The 16,406-nt window shown below is 39.4% G+C and overlaps 1 protein-coding gene across 2 annotated transcripts in view; it reads left to right on the top strand.

The window, feature by feature from the left end:
• The window catches only part of LOC136864387 (CTTNBP2 N-terminal-like protein), a 441,040-nt gene that overhangs the window by 103,749 nt on the left and 320,885 nt on the right, over nt 1–16,406 (top strand). For both annotated transcript variants that reach the window (XM_067141318.2, XM_067141317.2), the window contains exon 4: nt 14,147–14,251. In XM_067141318.2, coding sequence (XP_066997419.2) covers nt 14,147–14,251 — 105 coding nt within the window. The remainder of the gene's footprint in view (nt 1–14,146; nt 14,252–16,406) is intronic.

Below are 16,406 nucleotides of genomic sequence, written 5' to 3'. Positions count from 1 at the left end.
CTCTCCTTGGATTGGGATTCCCTTTCCAAATTCCTATTTGATTTCCTTACTGCCTGTTACATGTAAACATTAAAAGGGAGGGGGGACAAACAGCAGCCTTGTCTCACTCCTTTCTGGATTGCGGCTTTTTTTCAAAGCCCTCTATTCTTATGACTGCAGACTGAGTTTTATACAGATTGTAGATAATTCTTCGCTCTCGGTATCTGATGCCAATCACCTTCAGTATCTTAAATAGTTTGGTACAATCAACATTATCTAATGCCTTTTCTAGATCTACGAACGCCATGTACATGGGTTGTCCTCCTTAATTCGATCCTCTTAAGATCAGACGTAAAGTCAGGATTGCTTCATGTGTTCATACATTTCTTCTGAAGCCAAATTGATCTTCTCCCAACTCAGCTTTCCATTCTTCTGTAAATAATACATGTTAAATTCTGCAGGCATGAGATACTAAACCAGGACCTCTCAAACGCCCAAAATCTCACGCGTGCAAATCGAGGCGCAAGAGCTTCGTGCACTGTGCATCGCTCCTGCTCGGCACGGCTCGGACCAACGCTTCGTCTCTGGGCTACTCTGCTATGCTCGGCTCAACTCGGCACAATTCGGCTCGGATTTGGAGCGCTACACAGCAAGTGAGGAAGAGGGAGACAGTCTTTTGCACCAAGCGCATGCATCCTGAGAGGCCCTGTACTAAACTAATGGTGCGGTGGTTTTCACACTTTTCAGCACTGGCTTTCTTGGGAATATCCATATCATGTTCAATGTCAACAAGTTACCTTGAACTAACATGATTGTAACTTACATCTTTTACGATTATACGAGTAATTACAGGACTCTGTTGTAGTATGCTCTGTTTTGTAAAGGCATGAATTTCAACATGGCCTTTATATCTTTCTTCTTTTCTTCTGTAACCTGAGATATTTGCTTGGTGACTTCTGGTTTTAGTTTCAAGATTGAAGCCACACCTGGAGAAGTAGACTGGGCATTCATCACTTTCTGTGTTGTTCGGCGCACTGGCTTCTCCAGCATCTTCAGGTAGACAACCCGTGGCTGAGAATCAGAAGAGTGGCTGAGCACAAAGTGAGCTTCATGTAGTACCTGACTAAATATTGTAGAACTCACTTTCGTGAAGGGAATCAATTTGTAGTTCAGAAGCTTCGCAGGGGTACCAAAGTCTTTTAAATTAGTGTCCTTCATTTGCACAATCTTATAAGGTCTTCTTCTATTGGTGCATTTCAAAATTCTGATTAGTCCTAAGGGAGAGAAAAATTCATTAACCCGCATGGCTTTTTCAATGCAACTATGGACATTGTCCACTTCCTGAACACACGAGTGACCTGGAGTGGAATATATTATTGTGATGCGCTTCACATCATTGTTGTCTCTCAAAAAATCTAACACAGCAAACGAGATATGCGCATTCCTATCCTGCGGAACACACGAGCCGCTCCATGTTATCAGTTCCTCAATATTGTTCTCTGCAATTACTCGATACATCACCGGTAGTATCCTGAATGCACTGGCGATATCATTTCCTGTTCTTCCTGATTGTACCTCAGTCCAGAGAGCGCAGTAAAGTTGTCTTGTTGTTGACAAAATAACGGTCAATTATACGTGTTCAATTTTCTTCTTTAAAAGAAAGTACTTATTTCTGCCCTAGGACAAGCAGTCGCATTCTGCAGATCAAAACTAAATACAGGTATGTCCTTGTTTTTCCTATCTCTACCTCTTTCAGCTCGAGACAGAGTTCTATTAAGGAAATGCTCTTCGTATTGTGTTTTCTGCTCTTCGATTGCTATATGCTGATCCTCCGAAACCTTATGAGCTTCACACAGGTTGCAGCGATCACTCTTCGGCTTTGTGAAAGTCTAGATTGTACTCCGTAAAAACGATACGCCTATACAAGCTCTGCTTCGTGGATTGCAGGGATGGTGATTGTGCAGATGTGATTGGATGAAAATGTTATAAACTGTGTTTCTATTGGATCACTGGCTAACGAACAGCCAATCACTGCTTTCCGCTCACATTCAACAAGGAAGTAAAAATGACAAGGGTGTATCTGCTAGCCGGGAAAAAGGTGGAACAAAACAAGGTTCTATCTGCTTCACACTCGCAGATAGAACCATGTCTTGTTTAAGTGTGATTATACGGTCTGCAGATAGAACTTTGTCAAACTCATAGTTTCCACATTTTTTCACAGATGGCATCATAGTGCTTGTTTTCGAATAGAACACGTTAAATAGAACCCTGTAGTGTAAAAATATGACTTTCACAAATTTTGTCATTCTCGAAGTGGTTTTCCGTGGTTTTCCACTTCTCCTCCAGGCAAATGCCGGGATGGTACCTAACTTCAGGCCACGGCCGCTTCCTTCCCTCTTCCTTGTCTATCCCCAATCTTCCCATCCCCCGCAAAGCCCCTGTTCAGCATAGCAGGTGAGGCGAGGTACTGGTCATCCTCCCCAGTTGTATCCCCTGACCCAGAGTCTGAAGCTCCAGTACACTGCCCTTGATGAGGTAGAGGGAGGATCCCTCGCTGAGTCCGAGGGAAAAGCCAACCCTGGAGGGTAAGCAGATTAAGAAGAAGAAGTAATTTACGAGGGAAGGTAGAGGTCTCCCGGCTTTAACTATTTGAATCTTATAAAACGAATGGCCAGTAAATGGCTTTTCAAACTGATTTACAATTATATCCGTTTTAGACTCGTCCATCGTTAATACCACATGTGTATGCAAAATATAATAAAACACCGAAAACACAATGAATTGACTCACTAGTTAGCTACAACTCAAGCACTGGAGGTAAGTCACCCCGGTGGCATTGGTCAGTTTCGTCACGTTGGGTTCTCGCTGGGGGGTAATCTGTTCGCTGTAAAGATGCCGACTTTCTCCAAGTTGCTAACAGATGGCAGAGGGTAGTACGGGTATGGGGTGACAAATTCTGACCAAGTTTCAATTGCAGCGACATCGTTCAGAGGGTTTTAGAACTACGTCTGCCACCGAATGCAATTTTAAGATTGAATGCCTTACATCCTTAACTCCTCCATCGCTGTCTCTTTCTTCCTTGAGTGGTGTAGACGGCGAGACTACACCAGCACCACACGTAGTCAAACAACGGAACCAGTACAGTTGCGCGGACCTTTTGAACTTCTGGGAGATGAAATCGTTAACATTCGACTTGAAACAACCTAAAATCGTACATCAGACAGTTCTTTGTGTTATCATAGCGCATGCAATGAATGCCTTGCATTCAAGGAGAATACGCCCCTGGTGCATACATACATGATCATTTTACACCGTTATGCTTTGCAGTCTGCAAGCCTCTGTTAATTTACTAAATGTTGCCGCAATTCTCTATTTGCAACTAGTGCTGTGGTTTCTTTTAGTTCTATACCACTTATCTTTAAGTCTTTAGAAACTGAGTCTAACCATCATAATCTTGGTCTCCCTCTACATTTCTTACTCTCCATAACAAAGTCCATTATTCTCCTAGGTAACCTATCCTCCATTCGCCTCACATGACCCCAGCACTGAAGAGGGTTTATTTGTACAGTTTCATCCATTGAGTTCATTCCTAACTTAGCCCTTGGCCGTGCGCGTAGAGGCGCGCGGCTGTGAGCTTGCATCCGGGAGATAGTAGGTTCGAATCCCACTATCGGCAGCCCTGAAGATGGTTTTCCGTGGTTTCCCATTTTCACACCAGGCAAATGCTGGGGCTGTACCTTAATTAAGGCCACGGCCGCTTCCTTCCAACCAATAGGCCTTTCCCATCCCATCGTCGCCATAAGACCTATCTGAGTCGGTGCGACGTAAAGCCCCTGGCAAAAAAAAAACTTAGCCCTTATCTCCTCATTCTGCATACCCTCCTGCCATTGTTCCCACCTGTTTGTACCAGCAATAATTCTTGCAACTTTCATGTCTGTTACTTCTAATGTATGAATATGATATCTTGAGTCCACCCAGCTTTTGCTCCTGTGAAGCAAAGTTGGCCTGAAAACAGACCGATGTAGTGATAGTTTCATCCGGGAGCTGACTTCCTTCTTACAGAATACTGTTAATTGCAACTGCGAGGTCACTGCATTAGCTTTACTGCAACTTGATTCAATCTCTCTCACTATATTACCATCCTGCTTGTAGATAGGTGCAGTTACTGCTTTTGTCCAATCTGAAGGTACCTTACCAACACTCCATACTTACTACTCTATGAAGACATTTCATCCCTGCCTTCCCACTATACTTCACTATTTCTGGTCTAATTTAATCTATTCCTGCTGCTTTATGACAATGGAATTTGTTTACCGTCCTTTCCACTTTCTCAAGAGTAATTTCACCATTTTCCTCCTCCCCGCGAGCTCCGTTGTTCGCAATACTGCCATGAAGATTTCCTTTTACGTTGAGAAGATTTTCAAAATATTCTCTCCACCTCTCCAGTGATTCCCTGGGATCTATTACAAGTTTACCTGAATTACCCAAAATACTATTTATTTCATTTTCCCCTCCCTTCTTAAGATTCTTTATTACTGTCCAAAAAGGTTTCCCTACTGCTTGACATAGCCTTCCCAGTTTTTTACCAAAATTTTCCGACAATGACTTTTTGGATTCAACTACTATTTATTTCGCTCTGTTTCTTTCATGTACGTACAATTCCCTGTCTGCATCAGCCTTTGTTCGGAGCCATTTCTGATAAGCCTTCTTTGTACGTTTACAAGCTGCTCTCACTTTATCATTCCACAAAGATGTTTGCTTTTTCCCATCTTAACACACAGTTGTTCCTAGGCATTCCCTTGCTGTTGCTACTACAGCATACCTGTTTGCCACCCATTGTCTTTGTATATCCCGAACCTGCTTAAAGTCCACTTTTCAGAACATCTCACTAATTTAACCAGGTACTTCTGTTTAATTTCCTCGTCCTGGAGATTTTCTACCCTCATTTGTTTGCAGAAAGATTTCACTTTCTTTGCCCTATGCCTAGAGATACTTAGTTCACTACAGAGCAGATAGTGGTCTGTTTCATCGAAAAATCCCCGAAAAACCAGTACATTCTGTAACCACAAAGATGCACACACGAGGTGCTGTCAATTGTGTACACTATTTTATTTACAAATTATATACACATTATACACACACATACATTATCGAACCGCCATCTTGACAAACATTTGACATGCTACAGTAGCATGTCAACCAATTACCATCACAATAGAATCACATCATGAGTACACGAGTTTCACTAACAACTCTTGCTAACAACTCAACTCCAACTCCCAAGACTGCTTCTTTATATACATTGCCTAGCCAGGCTTCTAGAAAAGTATGACACAACAAGTTTTCTCATATTTGCTAGAGTCTCCATTAACCTGTTTACAAAGAATGGCATTTTCTATACAACTCTAATGACAACGTGCGTTCTGGACTGTTACCGTGTGTTGCACAACATTACACTGGATTTATACATCATATTTACAGGTAATAAGAAATTATATACTATTATGTGTTCTTACATTAAATAAACTCATATTAATATACATACAGCAGGCGTGTTGTGACATAACCTTACATGTTTTTTACAACCTCGATTTATATCAAATAAAGTCTGTACATAACTATGTATATAATGATAATAATCATAATAATGAAAATATTGAGCTCGATTATTATTATTATTATTATTATTATTATTATTATTATTATTATTATTATTATGCCAAGGCCACGCTGTATTTACAGCTTATCCTCTCAGTGCGCGTAACTGGAGCTCCTGCATCTGAACTCGCGCAGCGTCGTTCGTATCCCAGACGGCCTAAATTGCTGTTGCAACCAAATACTTCAAAAATTATTGCAAATAATGGCACATATATCTTGCTGGGCTTCATGACATGTCTATTAACGTGCTATTGAACGGTTTTGGTACAGTGGTTGGAGGTTGCTTGGAATGGGGAGATAAAGGCTTAGTTAGAAATGGACTTAATTGATGAAGCTGTTCGCTTAAACCTGCTTCGGTGGTGGGGTCATGTGAATCGAATGGAGGAGGATAATGAAGATGTGTGTATGTACAGTATATATATATATATATAACTTCTTTGACTGGCTGATGGATATGAGATTTGCCCCGACTGCAGTTTTTGTGTGTGTTATGCATTTGATGATTTTGTAATGGTTATGGAATCTTGTATTTATCAGCAATGTCTTGTTCTGTATTAAACACTGTCTATATTTAATGATAACATATCACAGGCAGAGGCAACTATGGCAATGTAGTGCACCTCGTAAATACTGCTTTTGCCACTCAAATGTCAGACTCTAGCTCTCCTGGGCCCTTGTATGAAATGAACTGAAGATGTAAATTTTGGGGGAATTGAAAGACGCTGGTGACTGGTGTTTGGGATTGTCTGGACAAGGAAGCATGTTTACATCAAAGAGGCAAACAAGAGATACCCATGTTGTATGTAGGTGGACATTATATTGTTCGAATAAGGGATTGTGCAGCCACTTCGGAAGCGGAACCAGATATGGCTGCAGATTTTAATATTATGCTGCACCTTCTACCTTCTATGGATCAATATTAGGAGACTGAAAATATGGGCCATTGTACCCCAGAACTTTGATTTGATTTGTGTATTTATCATCAACAGAGTTATTAATTCTCCAATTGCAGATGATATAATACATTCAAATAATATTTACAATCACACAGAATGGGTACCGTCCACGTAATCAATACTTTATTATATCTTGTTACTAAGCAGTACCGGTTTCGACCTTCACAGAGGTCATCCTCAGCTGGTCATAAGATCTAAAGTTAACTTAACATATAATTTTAAAACATTACTAAATCTAATGAAGAATGTCACATGATGTGAGTGATAATATTAAAATATACAATATATAAAATATACAATGATATGATGTCTCTTCTGGTTTAAAAACAAGCGTCAGTATTCTATGACATGTATATGTTACATAAAATTCTAGTGTACTGTTTGTGATTAGTAGATAATTTGGTGAAGTACAATTTCAACACGTAAAATGTTTATGGCATTCTTGAGGTACACTTTGAAGTTCAGTTCATATTGGTGAATCGTTGTATACATTCATTGGTATGTTTATACTAAACATTCTGGAACATTCTATGATATGGATGTAATAAAATTTATCAAATAATACATTAAAATAGGATAAAATGTTCAAAGTATTCTTGCGGTACGCTTTGGAATTATATTAATTTTGTACGTTCACAGGCATGTTTGTACCAAGCATTCTAGAACATTTAACTATGTATATTGTTTTTCTTTTAAGTTCATATGATTAAGAATGTTGGATGATGAATATCAGAATATTATGGTGTGTCATTAGTTTTCTTGGTACTAATCTCTTTAAAAGATATTGAGTAGGTGCAGATGCTCCCTCTTTGTAGTTTTGTTGTTGGACATTCAATAATCTGTGAGAACAGAGAAGAATGAAGTATAAGAATTTTGTCAGTGGAATGTCTAATGAACGTGTGGAATAAGTGTTTACTTACATAATCCTGTTGACTGGTCGAATGTGTACAGTTAGGGAGCACGTTGTGTACTGCTCCGTGTACGTCTAGGGCTAGTACTTGCGGTAACGGAGAGGGGAAGTGGAGGGGCTTGAGGGGTATTGATTGGGGAAGGTGAGGTAGAGGTGGTAGAGAGGGGAAGTGGAGGTTCAATAGGGGTAGTGATTGGGGGAGGTGGAGTATGTCTTCGGGAGGTTCCTTGATGTATATTGGATTCTGTTTTTTAACTATTTTTATGTAGGTGTTTTTTAAAATTGGGATGACTGTATTAAAGAGGATATTAACTTTATCTGTAATTTCGTTCAAGTTATAATTTGGGTTTGCGTATTGATCTATAGTAATGTAAAATTCTTCCGTTATATTGAGCAGAGGGCCCTTAGGGATCATACTTAAAATCTGCATGTCGTTTTCAATATTTGTAAAATTATGCTTATAATCCTCGTTATGTTGAGCTATAGACGAAAAGTGATTATGCTTTAAGGCGTTAATGTGTTCTTTGTAACGAATAAAGAAGTTTCTGCCAGTACGTCCGACATAGCTAGCCTCACAATTGTCGCATTTCATTCGATACACTCCTGAACAACTGTACCTATTGTTATCATTAACAGATTTGGCGTTATGTAAGATTTTGGGACTGTTGTGTGTGGTTTTGTATGCTATTTTTAGATTGCGTTTTTTGAAAATATTGGTTATGGAATGAACATGGGTATTATTAAATGTGAAAAGTAAGTAATCCTTCTTGGAGTCATTAGCTCTGGTTAGTCTTGATTTAGGTTGATATTTTATCTTTTGAATGATTCTATTGACCATTTTTCAATTAAATCCATTTTGATGGGCTATTTCGTAAATCGTGTTTAATTCTTTTTTCAGCTCTTCCTGGGATAGAGGTATATTGAATGCTCTGTGTATCATACTATGATAAGCTGCTTTTTTTGTGAGCGTTAGGGTGGATAGAATCTTTCCTTATCGTATTGGAGGTTTGAGTGGGTTTTCTATATACTTGATATGTCAGGCGATCGTGGTGTCTAGTGACATATATCTAGAGGCATGATTTTTTCGCATTAATTTTTGAACGATTTCGCAAGAAGGATACTAATGTTCACATTATTTTGCGAAATAGATATTGCCGTATCGCTTTAATTTCGATTTAATTAAATTTTAAAATTAATCATTAAAGGTTTAATTACTATCACTGATCGTTGATTGTGGAGGTTTAATTGATAGACTGTACATACCTGGTACATACTTTTGAAGCCATTTCCGGACTGCAGGGTCGTCTACCTTCTCCAGCGGCATGTAGGCTTTGAGTAGCATCGCTGTTGTTTCATGAATAAATTCTATTTTTTTCACTCTTAGCTTTCTTTTTGCATATCTAATGAGAGTTCTATTGGTGCCTACCCTTTCACTGTTGGAGTGCTAAATTTACGTTCTGAATGTTCCTTATTTTTAAAACAATGTTTTGAGACAGTATCTTCTTTCTTCCACTCGATACGAACATTACAAAATTTACACATTAAAATATTGCTTTCCGAAACGTATAAACCTTCACTCGCAAACTGTTTAGCTCTGCTGTGCACCGAAACACTTGTCGAGCGACCCATCTTCACTACTGTCTGTGATCACTTTCTTAATTTTACCTGTCCACGAAGTCGAAATACACCAGTCAGTTGTGCTGCTTGTAGACGTCATTAGGAATTCCAGGATTGCACAATGCCGTGAAGAGACAGGCTGGGGTGGATTACCAGCCACCACAAGAACAACATTCCAAACATTTCGTTTGGTAAGAAACCTGGAGCCAACCCCTTTTCTTTGATGCCATGTCGTAAAGAGATTTCCCAGAACATTAATCTGTTGATGAATCTTTTTTCGCTCTTCCTTTTCTTTTCATACATAATCTTGGAACAAAATTGTCAAGTTCGTTATTCTCTACAGATTTCGTAATATCGCACTTATCGCGAAATAATTGAATTTCGCTTTAAAATGGCCTTATCGCTTTAATTTGCTTTAATTTGCAAACATAATATCCATATTTTCTTAAGCAGAAACATATGATTCATAAAGATATCGCAAAATTGCTTCAAAATATTTTTTGTCGCGTTTATCGTTAATGCGAAAAATCATGCCTCTAGATATATCTAAATAATTCAAGGTGCAATCATTTTCTTTTTCTATTTAGTAATGTTTTAAAATTACATGTTAAGTTTAGATCTTATGACCAGCTGAGGATGACCTCTGTGAAGGTCGAAACCGGTACTGCTTAGTAAGTAACAAGATATAATAAAGTATTGATTAGATGGACTTGTACCGGGCGAGTTGGCCGTGCGCGTAGAGGCGTGCGGCTGTGAGCTTGCATCCGGGAGATCGTGGGTTCGAATCCCACTGTCGGCAGCCCTGAAGATGGTTTTCCGTGGTTTCCCATTTTCACACCAGGCAAATGCTGGGGCTGTACCTTAATTAAGGCCACGGCCGCTTCCTTCCATCTCCTAGGCCCTTCCTATCCCATCGTCGCCATAAGACCTATCTGTGTCGGTGCGACGTAAAGCCCGTAGCAAAAAAAAAAAAGATGGACTTTTATGTGATTGTAAATACCAAGTATCAATACGGACATGAAACTGATAGATTACAACATTCAAATAATAACAATATTAACAGCACTTACTACTGCTACTGCTACCACTACTACAGAGGTACCAACTATTACGGATTGTCCGTAATGATTATGGATTTCACTTCGCGATTTCGGCATTACGGTCAAAGGGGAAATTATTACGGAAAAGCAACCTTGTCACGATAAAAATTAATTTCCGCGAAAAAAGGGAAAGAAGTAAAAAATGTCCAATCTCTTAGAGCATTACTGGTCAACCCTCCTCGTTTCAATGTTTGTACATTGGCTACTAAACATATTTGGCAGTTACTTGGTCGTCACTTCCTTTTGTTTCCCGTGAGCGTTGTGAAATCACGGCCAGCTACATAGATAAATGCTGCTCTCTCAGCTAGAATGACAGGGGAATGACTTATCTAGTCGGCCGTGAGGTAGGCTCTACTCCTTGCTCTGCTCTTCTCCAGTGTGCGCATTCGGCTCTCTGTCGTGTGCGTAGAAAGAGTGGTATATTTAGCGCATTTCAATTCTAATTATCTTACACATTGATTCGAAAAGTAGTGATTGGTTTTGTGAAATGAAGCGGAGCAATTTTCTTATTGCATCTTCTTCTAAGAAGACAGCAGTGTTACAGAAATATCGAGACGGTTACACAAAGGAATGGCCATGCTTACTTGCCTCACGTGTTAGTGAAAACCAACGTGTTCTGCAGTGTGTGTTCGTGTGATTTCTCTGTGGCTCACGGTGGACAAGATGATTGCAGATGACACATACAATCCAAGAAACATCACACATACGGTGAATCAAAATTACAAAACCAGTCTCTTTCATCGTTCTTTTTAAAAAACAATGAAACTGCGGTAACAAATGCCGAATTATTGTCCACATCATTTCTTTTTTTTTAGCATAATATTCTGTTATCAGTTTCAGACCACGCTGGAAATTTGGTTAGATCAATGTTCCCCGACTCCAAAATATCTCAGAAATATGGTTGTGCAAGAACTAAAACCTCTGCTTTAGTTCAATACACGGCATCTGAGGCAAAAAAGGAAATAAGTGAACTTTTGCAAATAACGCCTTTTTCCTTGGCTACTGATGGTAGTACGGATTCAAATGCAGTTAAACTTTATCCTATAGTTGCCTTTAATGCTCAGAGAGGTCAAATATCAACTCTTCTATTGTCATTGTTAGAGAGTACTGACAATACCGGTGAGGGAATTTTCTCTGTTATTAATAGTGAATTGTCTTCTTTAGCCATTCCATGGGAAAATTGCATTTCTTTTTCATCTGACAATGCATACACAATGATAGGGGCAAATAAAGGTGTTGCCAAATTTGTGAAGGACAGGCATTCTTCTGTTTATGTCCTGGGTTGTTCATGTCATCTCATACACATCTGTGCACAAAAAGCAGCAGTCCAATTGCCAGTCAATGTAGAGAACTTTTTGGTACAGTTATATTACCATCTTGATAAGAGTTCTAAAAGGCAAAACACGTTGAAAGTTTATCAGGCTGTTTGTGGCAGAGAGGGTCACAAAATTTTGAAAAACGTTAGTACCCGTTGGCTCTCGCTTCTTCAGTCTATTGATAGGAGTTCTTGAGCAGTGGGAAGCTTTGACACTCATGTTTTGTAGTAAGACCCACCATAAAAATGAGACCACCAAGCAGTTTGAAACTGTGAAATCTTTCATTCAAGACCCACACACAAAACTGGTTTGCTACTTTCTTCAGAGTACACTTCCTGTTTTTAACTCTGTGAATATATTTCTGCAACAAGATGCTCCAGCCATACATCATCTTAGGAGGAAACTTACTGGTCTTTTAACTGACCTATTGGTCAGATTTGTTCAGCCATGTTCTCTTCAGTCAGAATCTAACCTCCCTTTTGAGTGTTAAATTCAAGAGGAGGAAATACCAGAAAGCCAATGAGGACTTGGTAATTGGAGCAAAAGCTAGGGCATACTTGAATGATAATGACTGTGATGAAGAGATGTTTTATAATTCTGTAAGAGAGTTTTATATGGCAGCTTGCAGTTACATTGCCAGGAAATTTCCCCTTGATGATGAATTTCTTCATCATGCCAAAGTTGTAGACATCTCTCTCAGAATGAAGGTTTCCTATTCATCTCTTGAATACTTTGTTCGAAGATTCCCAACTTTGGTCAAAGAAAGTGAACATGACAATCTTGAAGAGGAATTTGCAGTTTACCAGTGTGATACTTTCCCAGAATATATTGTACATAGACCTAACATTGATGTGAGTTGGGGCAACATTGCAGAGCTTAAAAATGAAAGTGGACAAATTAAGTATAAAACCTTAAGTAACGTATTTGCAGTACTAAATGTACCTCATAGTAACTCTCCCACAGAAAGAGTTTTCAGTGTTGTTAGGAAAAATCAGACAGAATTCAGGCCTACATTAAGTACATCTACACTGGAATTGCTTATGGTTCTGAAGACGAAAATGTCATCTCAGGGGGAAGTATGTTTCAAGAAAACCTACACCGAAAAGCAGTTGCTGGGTGCAAAACTAGATACAAAGAATTTTTTATCGCAGAACTAACTGGTAATGAACAAATTTTATTGTGTTATATGATATACTTTAGGTTGCTGTAGGAAAGGGCAAACGAGGTGCTTTGGATTTGACTCGTAAACGGTTTTTTTTTGGGGGGGGGGGGGTGCGCGAGTAAAATAATCGGATTACTGATAACCCACTTCAAAGGTTGGCACCTCTGCTACTACTAATTGTAACTAAGCAATATATAATATATACATATGTACAAAACACATAAGGAAGAAAAGAAACCATGAAAACAGAAAAGTGTTTATACATTTTAAATGACTGAAGGAAGGAAGTATAACTTTCAGTTACCAATTGCACAGAACAAGATTCAAGGAACACACTGTCTATGAAGCGTGCATAAGATGTCTGCGAATTTCGTTAGCTGACGAGTGAAATACATTCGTTCAGGGATCTTAGGGCCTGCATAAACCAAGAGTTCCTGTGCGATTCTGTTCTACACCTGGGTAAGTGAAAGGTGACAGCCTGTCGTGTTTTGGGAAGGAACATGAATTGGTAGCAGCTGGAGTAAATTGGGACAGTCAAGGAAATTACCGATGTATTTGTGTATGAAACGTGCGTCGACATACTTGCACCTAGTTCTAAGAGACTCAATGCACATGTTTGTACAAAACAAATCATAATTTATCGATGACAGCTTGATACCTAAACACTTTTTACTGATCCATTTTGAGAATTTGATCTGTACTCGCTCTAAGGCATTAACTAAGTATTTACACTACCCATTCTGGTGATGTGATGCTCTACAAGGAACCTTGGATTTGTACTCTGCCCTGCACAGCTCCTGAGTCCGATTTTGTGGTCATCCAAATCCAGACAAAAACTGGATTCATTACTGAACACTACTCACCATCTTTCCAAAGAGGTCATACCACCTGCTCATGACTGAAGTGCAAATTAACCTGTACAAACAAAACTATAACAACAACTTCTCTTACTCATTCTTTGGCATGGATAGGTCGTCGGTATTGAGGCGTGATTTGAGGGTCTGAAATGGGTTGAACTCTGTTTCGGGTAACTTGTTGGAGAACTGGGTTAAAATCTCACTTTCAGCCAGAAGCTATTTCCCATAGTTTGTATTTAATCCTAAGTAGCTACTGGAATGGTAGCTACTTAACATACGTTTTCAGACTGTTTTATTCTCAGCCCTAGCCCAATTAAATTGACTGCACACCAGTACAGACCCAACAGCCACACAGGTTATCAGACTGCACTCTTTCGCTTCACAAAAGCAGTATGTAAGGTATGTTTTATGTGACTGTCTAAACTTACATCTTTGGTTTTAACTACATACAGTACAATATTCATGACATATGCTGCATATCAGTGAGTGATAACTGTTCCTTGAACTGTATCTGTATGACTTACTTAATACTTATTGTTGGAATATCAAACACTACTTGTAATTTTCAGCTAATTTTTCATGTATTTGTAGGTAGTTCAAGAACTTGAGGAAGAAAAACGTAAACATGAACATGATACTGCTCAAGGTGATGATATAACTTACGGCCTAGAAAAAGAGCGGACTAGGTTAAAACAGGTAATATTCTTGAACTTCTATATTTTTATTTTCAAATCTGTTCTCTTTATGTTGATAAATACTATAGTTTCCTATTTTTCAAATTCAGTATGTCAGTAAATTTTCTAAATACTGTTCTTCCTTGTTCACACTCTGTGAAATATTGTCAAATTCTTCTGAATATAGAAATAAAAGCTAATCATGTGGGGTGGGGGATAGTGTGCATTAAATTTTATGTGCAGATGATCATTGTCATTCCCTCTGTGGGTGGGGGCAGTAGAATATATCCATGGTATCCCCTGCTTGTTTTAAGAGGCTACTGAGACGAGACTCCAACAGCTTTCAAGTTGAGAGCTTGAGTTGGCGACTACAGGGCATCTAGCTTAGTTTGGCATTACTTCTAACTTCTGCCAGGCTTCTCAGTTTTAACTTTCCTATCCGAATTCCCTTGGTCAACTCTTGTTCTCGTCTGACCCTGATGGTACTAGGTGAATCATGTATAAACCAGAATTATTTTTTACAATTTTATTGAATCCACCAACAAATACATAACAAGTACCTCATTTTTGTACATAGTCTCCTGAATTTTACCCACATTTTTGCCAGTGAATTGGCAACTTTTTTATGCTGCCCTCAACAAAAGAAGGTGTGTGCAGTCAGTTGCGCACGTACTCCTCTACTGTTATATCGTCATGAATTTGCTTTCCTCTCAGTTCTTCTTTCTGTGGTCCAAACAAGTGGTAGTCACAAGGTGACAAATCTGGACTGTAAGGAGAGTGTTCCAGGGATGTCCAGTGCATTTCCTCCAGTTTTTCTCGTGTTACAACGGAAGTGTATGGCAATGCATTGTCGTGCAGAAGAACACCATCCTGTATCGTATGTCAGCGATGTTTTTTGCAATATGCAGCTTTTGTCTTGATCAAAATATGGCAGTAATAGGCTGCATTTACTGTCCTTTGTTCATGCAAGAAATCCACAAGTAAAATGCCCGCATAGTCCCGAAAAACAGTTGCAAGCACCTTTCCAGCAGAAAGGCGTGTTTTGGCCTTAACTGGGCCAGCTGCGCCTCATTCCCACCACTCCATGCTTGCTTGTTTTGACTGCGGAGTGTATTGATGAACCCAAGTTTCATCAGAAGTTACAATGTGACGCAAAGAGTCATATCCTTCCTCCTTAATGATTCAGATGCCTCTGGTAAACACCCTGGCTGAATTTATTTTATTCCTGGGTGAGAAGACTAGGAACCCACAAGGCAGACAATTTCCGAAGGTCGAGTTCATCACTGCTGATGGCTTCAACACTTCCAAAGATTATTCCTATGAGCAAAGCAATTTCAGAAATGTTTATGCACTGATCTTCTTCAATAAGGTTATGTACAGCACAAATGTTGTCTGCAATGGTGCTTGTCCGCTTTCGTCTTTGTTGGGGCTCGTTTTCCACTTCTTCCCATCCTGCCAAGAATTGTTTTGTGCCATTCATACACCTGGGTCTTTGAAAGGGTTGCGTCCCCAAACTGTGCATGGAGCCTTCTCTAAATTTCTGAAAGTTTGTTGCCTTCTTTTGCCAGAAACTTGACGATGCGCTGTGCAACAGACATGTGTATCTCTTGCTCGCTCATGGCGTACTGAAGTGAGCGGTCGCTCTTTTGTGTGTGATGCATCGACAACCCTACTCCGGACATCCCCACCAACATTCTCTCAAATCCCTGCCTTGTTCCGTTCGCTAACAGAGCTGGTAATTTTAAGTTCTGGTTTATGTTTGATGCACCAAAGTTAGGAAGGCCTAAGGAATCTTTCATTTTCATGCCTTTTGAGACCCAACCCTCTCTTTTGCAAATACCTTCATTCTTTGAAGTGTTTGCCACGTTGTACTCCCTCTTAAAACAATAAGCACCACCACCATGATTATTTTAGTAATTCAGGAAGCACTGGTCCTGTATTTTGGAGAAGCCATGATTATTTCATTTCGTACTAATATTTTCATAGAAGACTTTCTGACATACTGCTTGTTGCAGACTTTTCTCAGACTTCCGAAGCTTTGCAGGGTGATAAGAATCCAGAACCCAGTTTTCTTTGGACAAGGAGGATAAATGCAATGTTGTGGGTTAGCTCTCTAGTGTAGTTGATAGGACATATGATTCCTGTGCTTGAGATTGATGGCAGTTGAGTGTACTTAA

The sequence above is a fragment of the Anabrus simplex genome, chromosome 2 (assembly GCF_040414725.1).
Source record: "Anabrus simplex isolate iqAnaSimp1 chromosome 2, ASM4041472v1, whole genome shotgun sequence".
NCBI lineage: Eukaryota > Metazoa > Arthropoda > Insecta > Orthoptera > Tettigoniidae > Anabrus > Anabrus simplex.
This window is presented reverse-complemented; position numbering and strand designations above follow the sequence as displayed.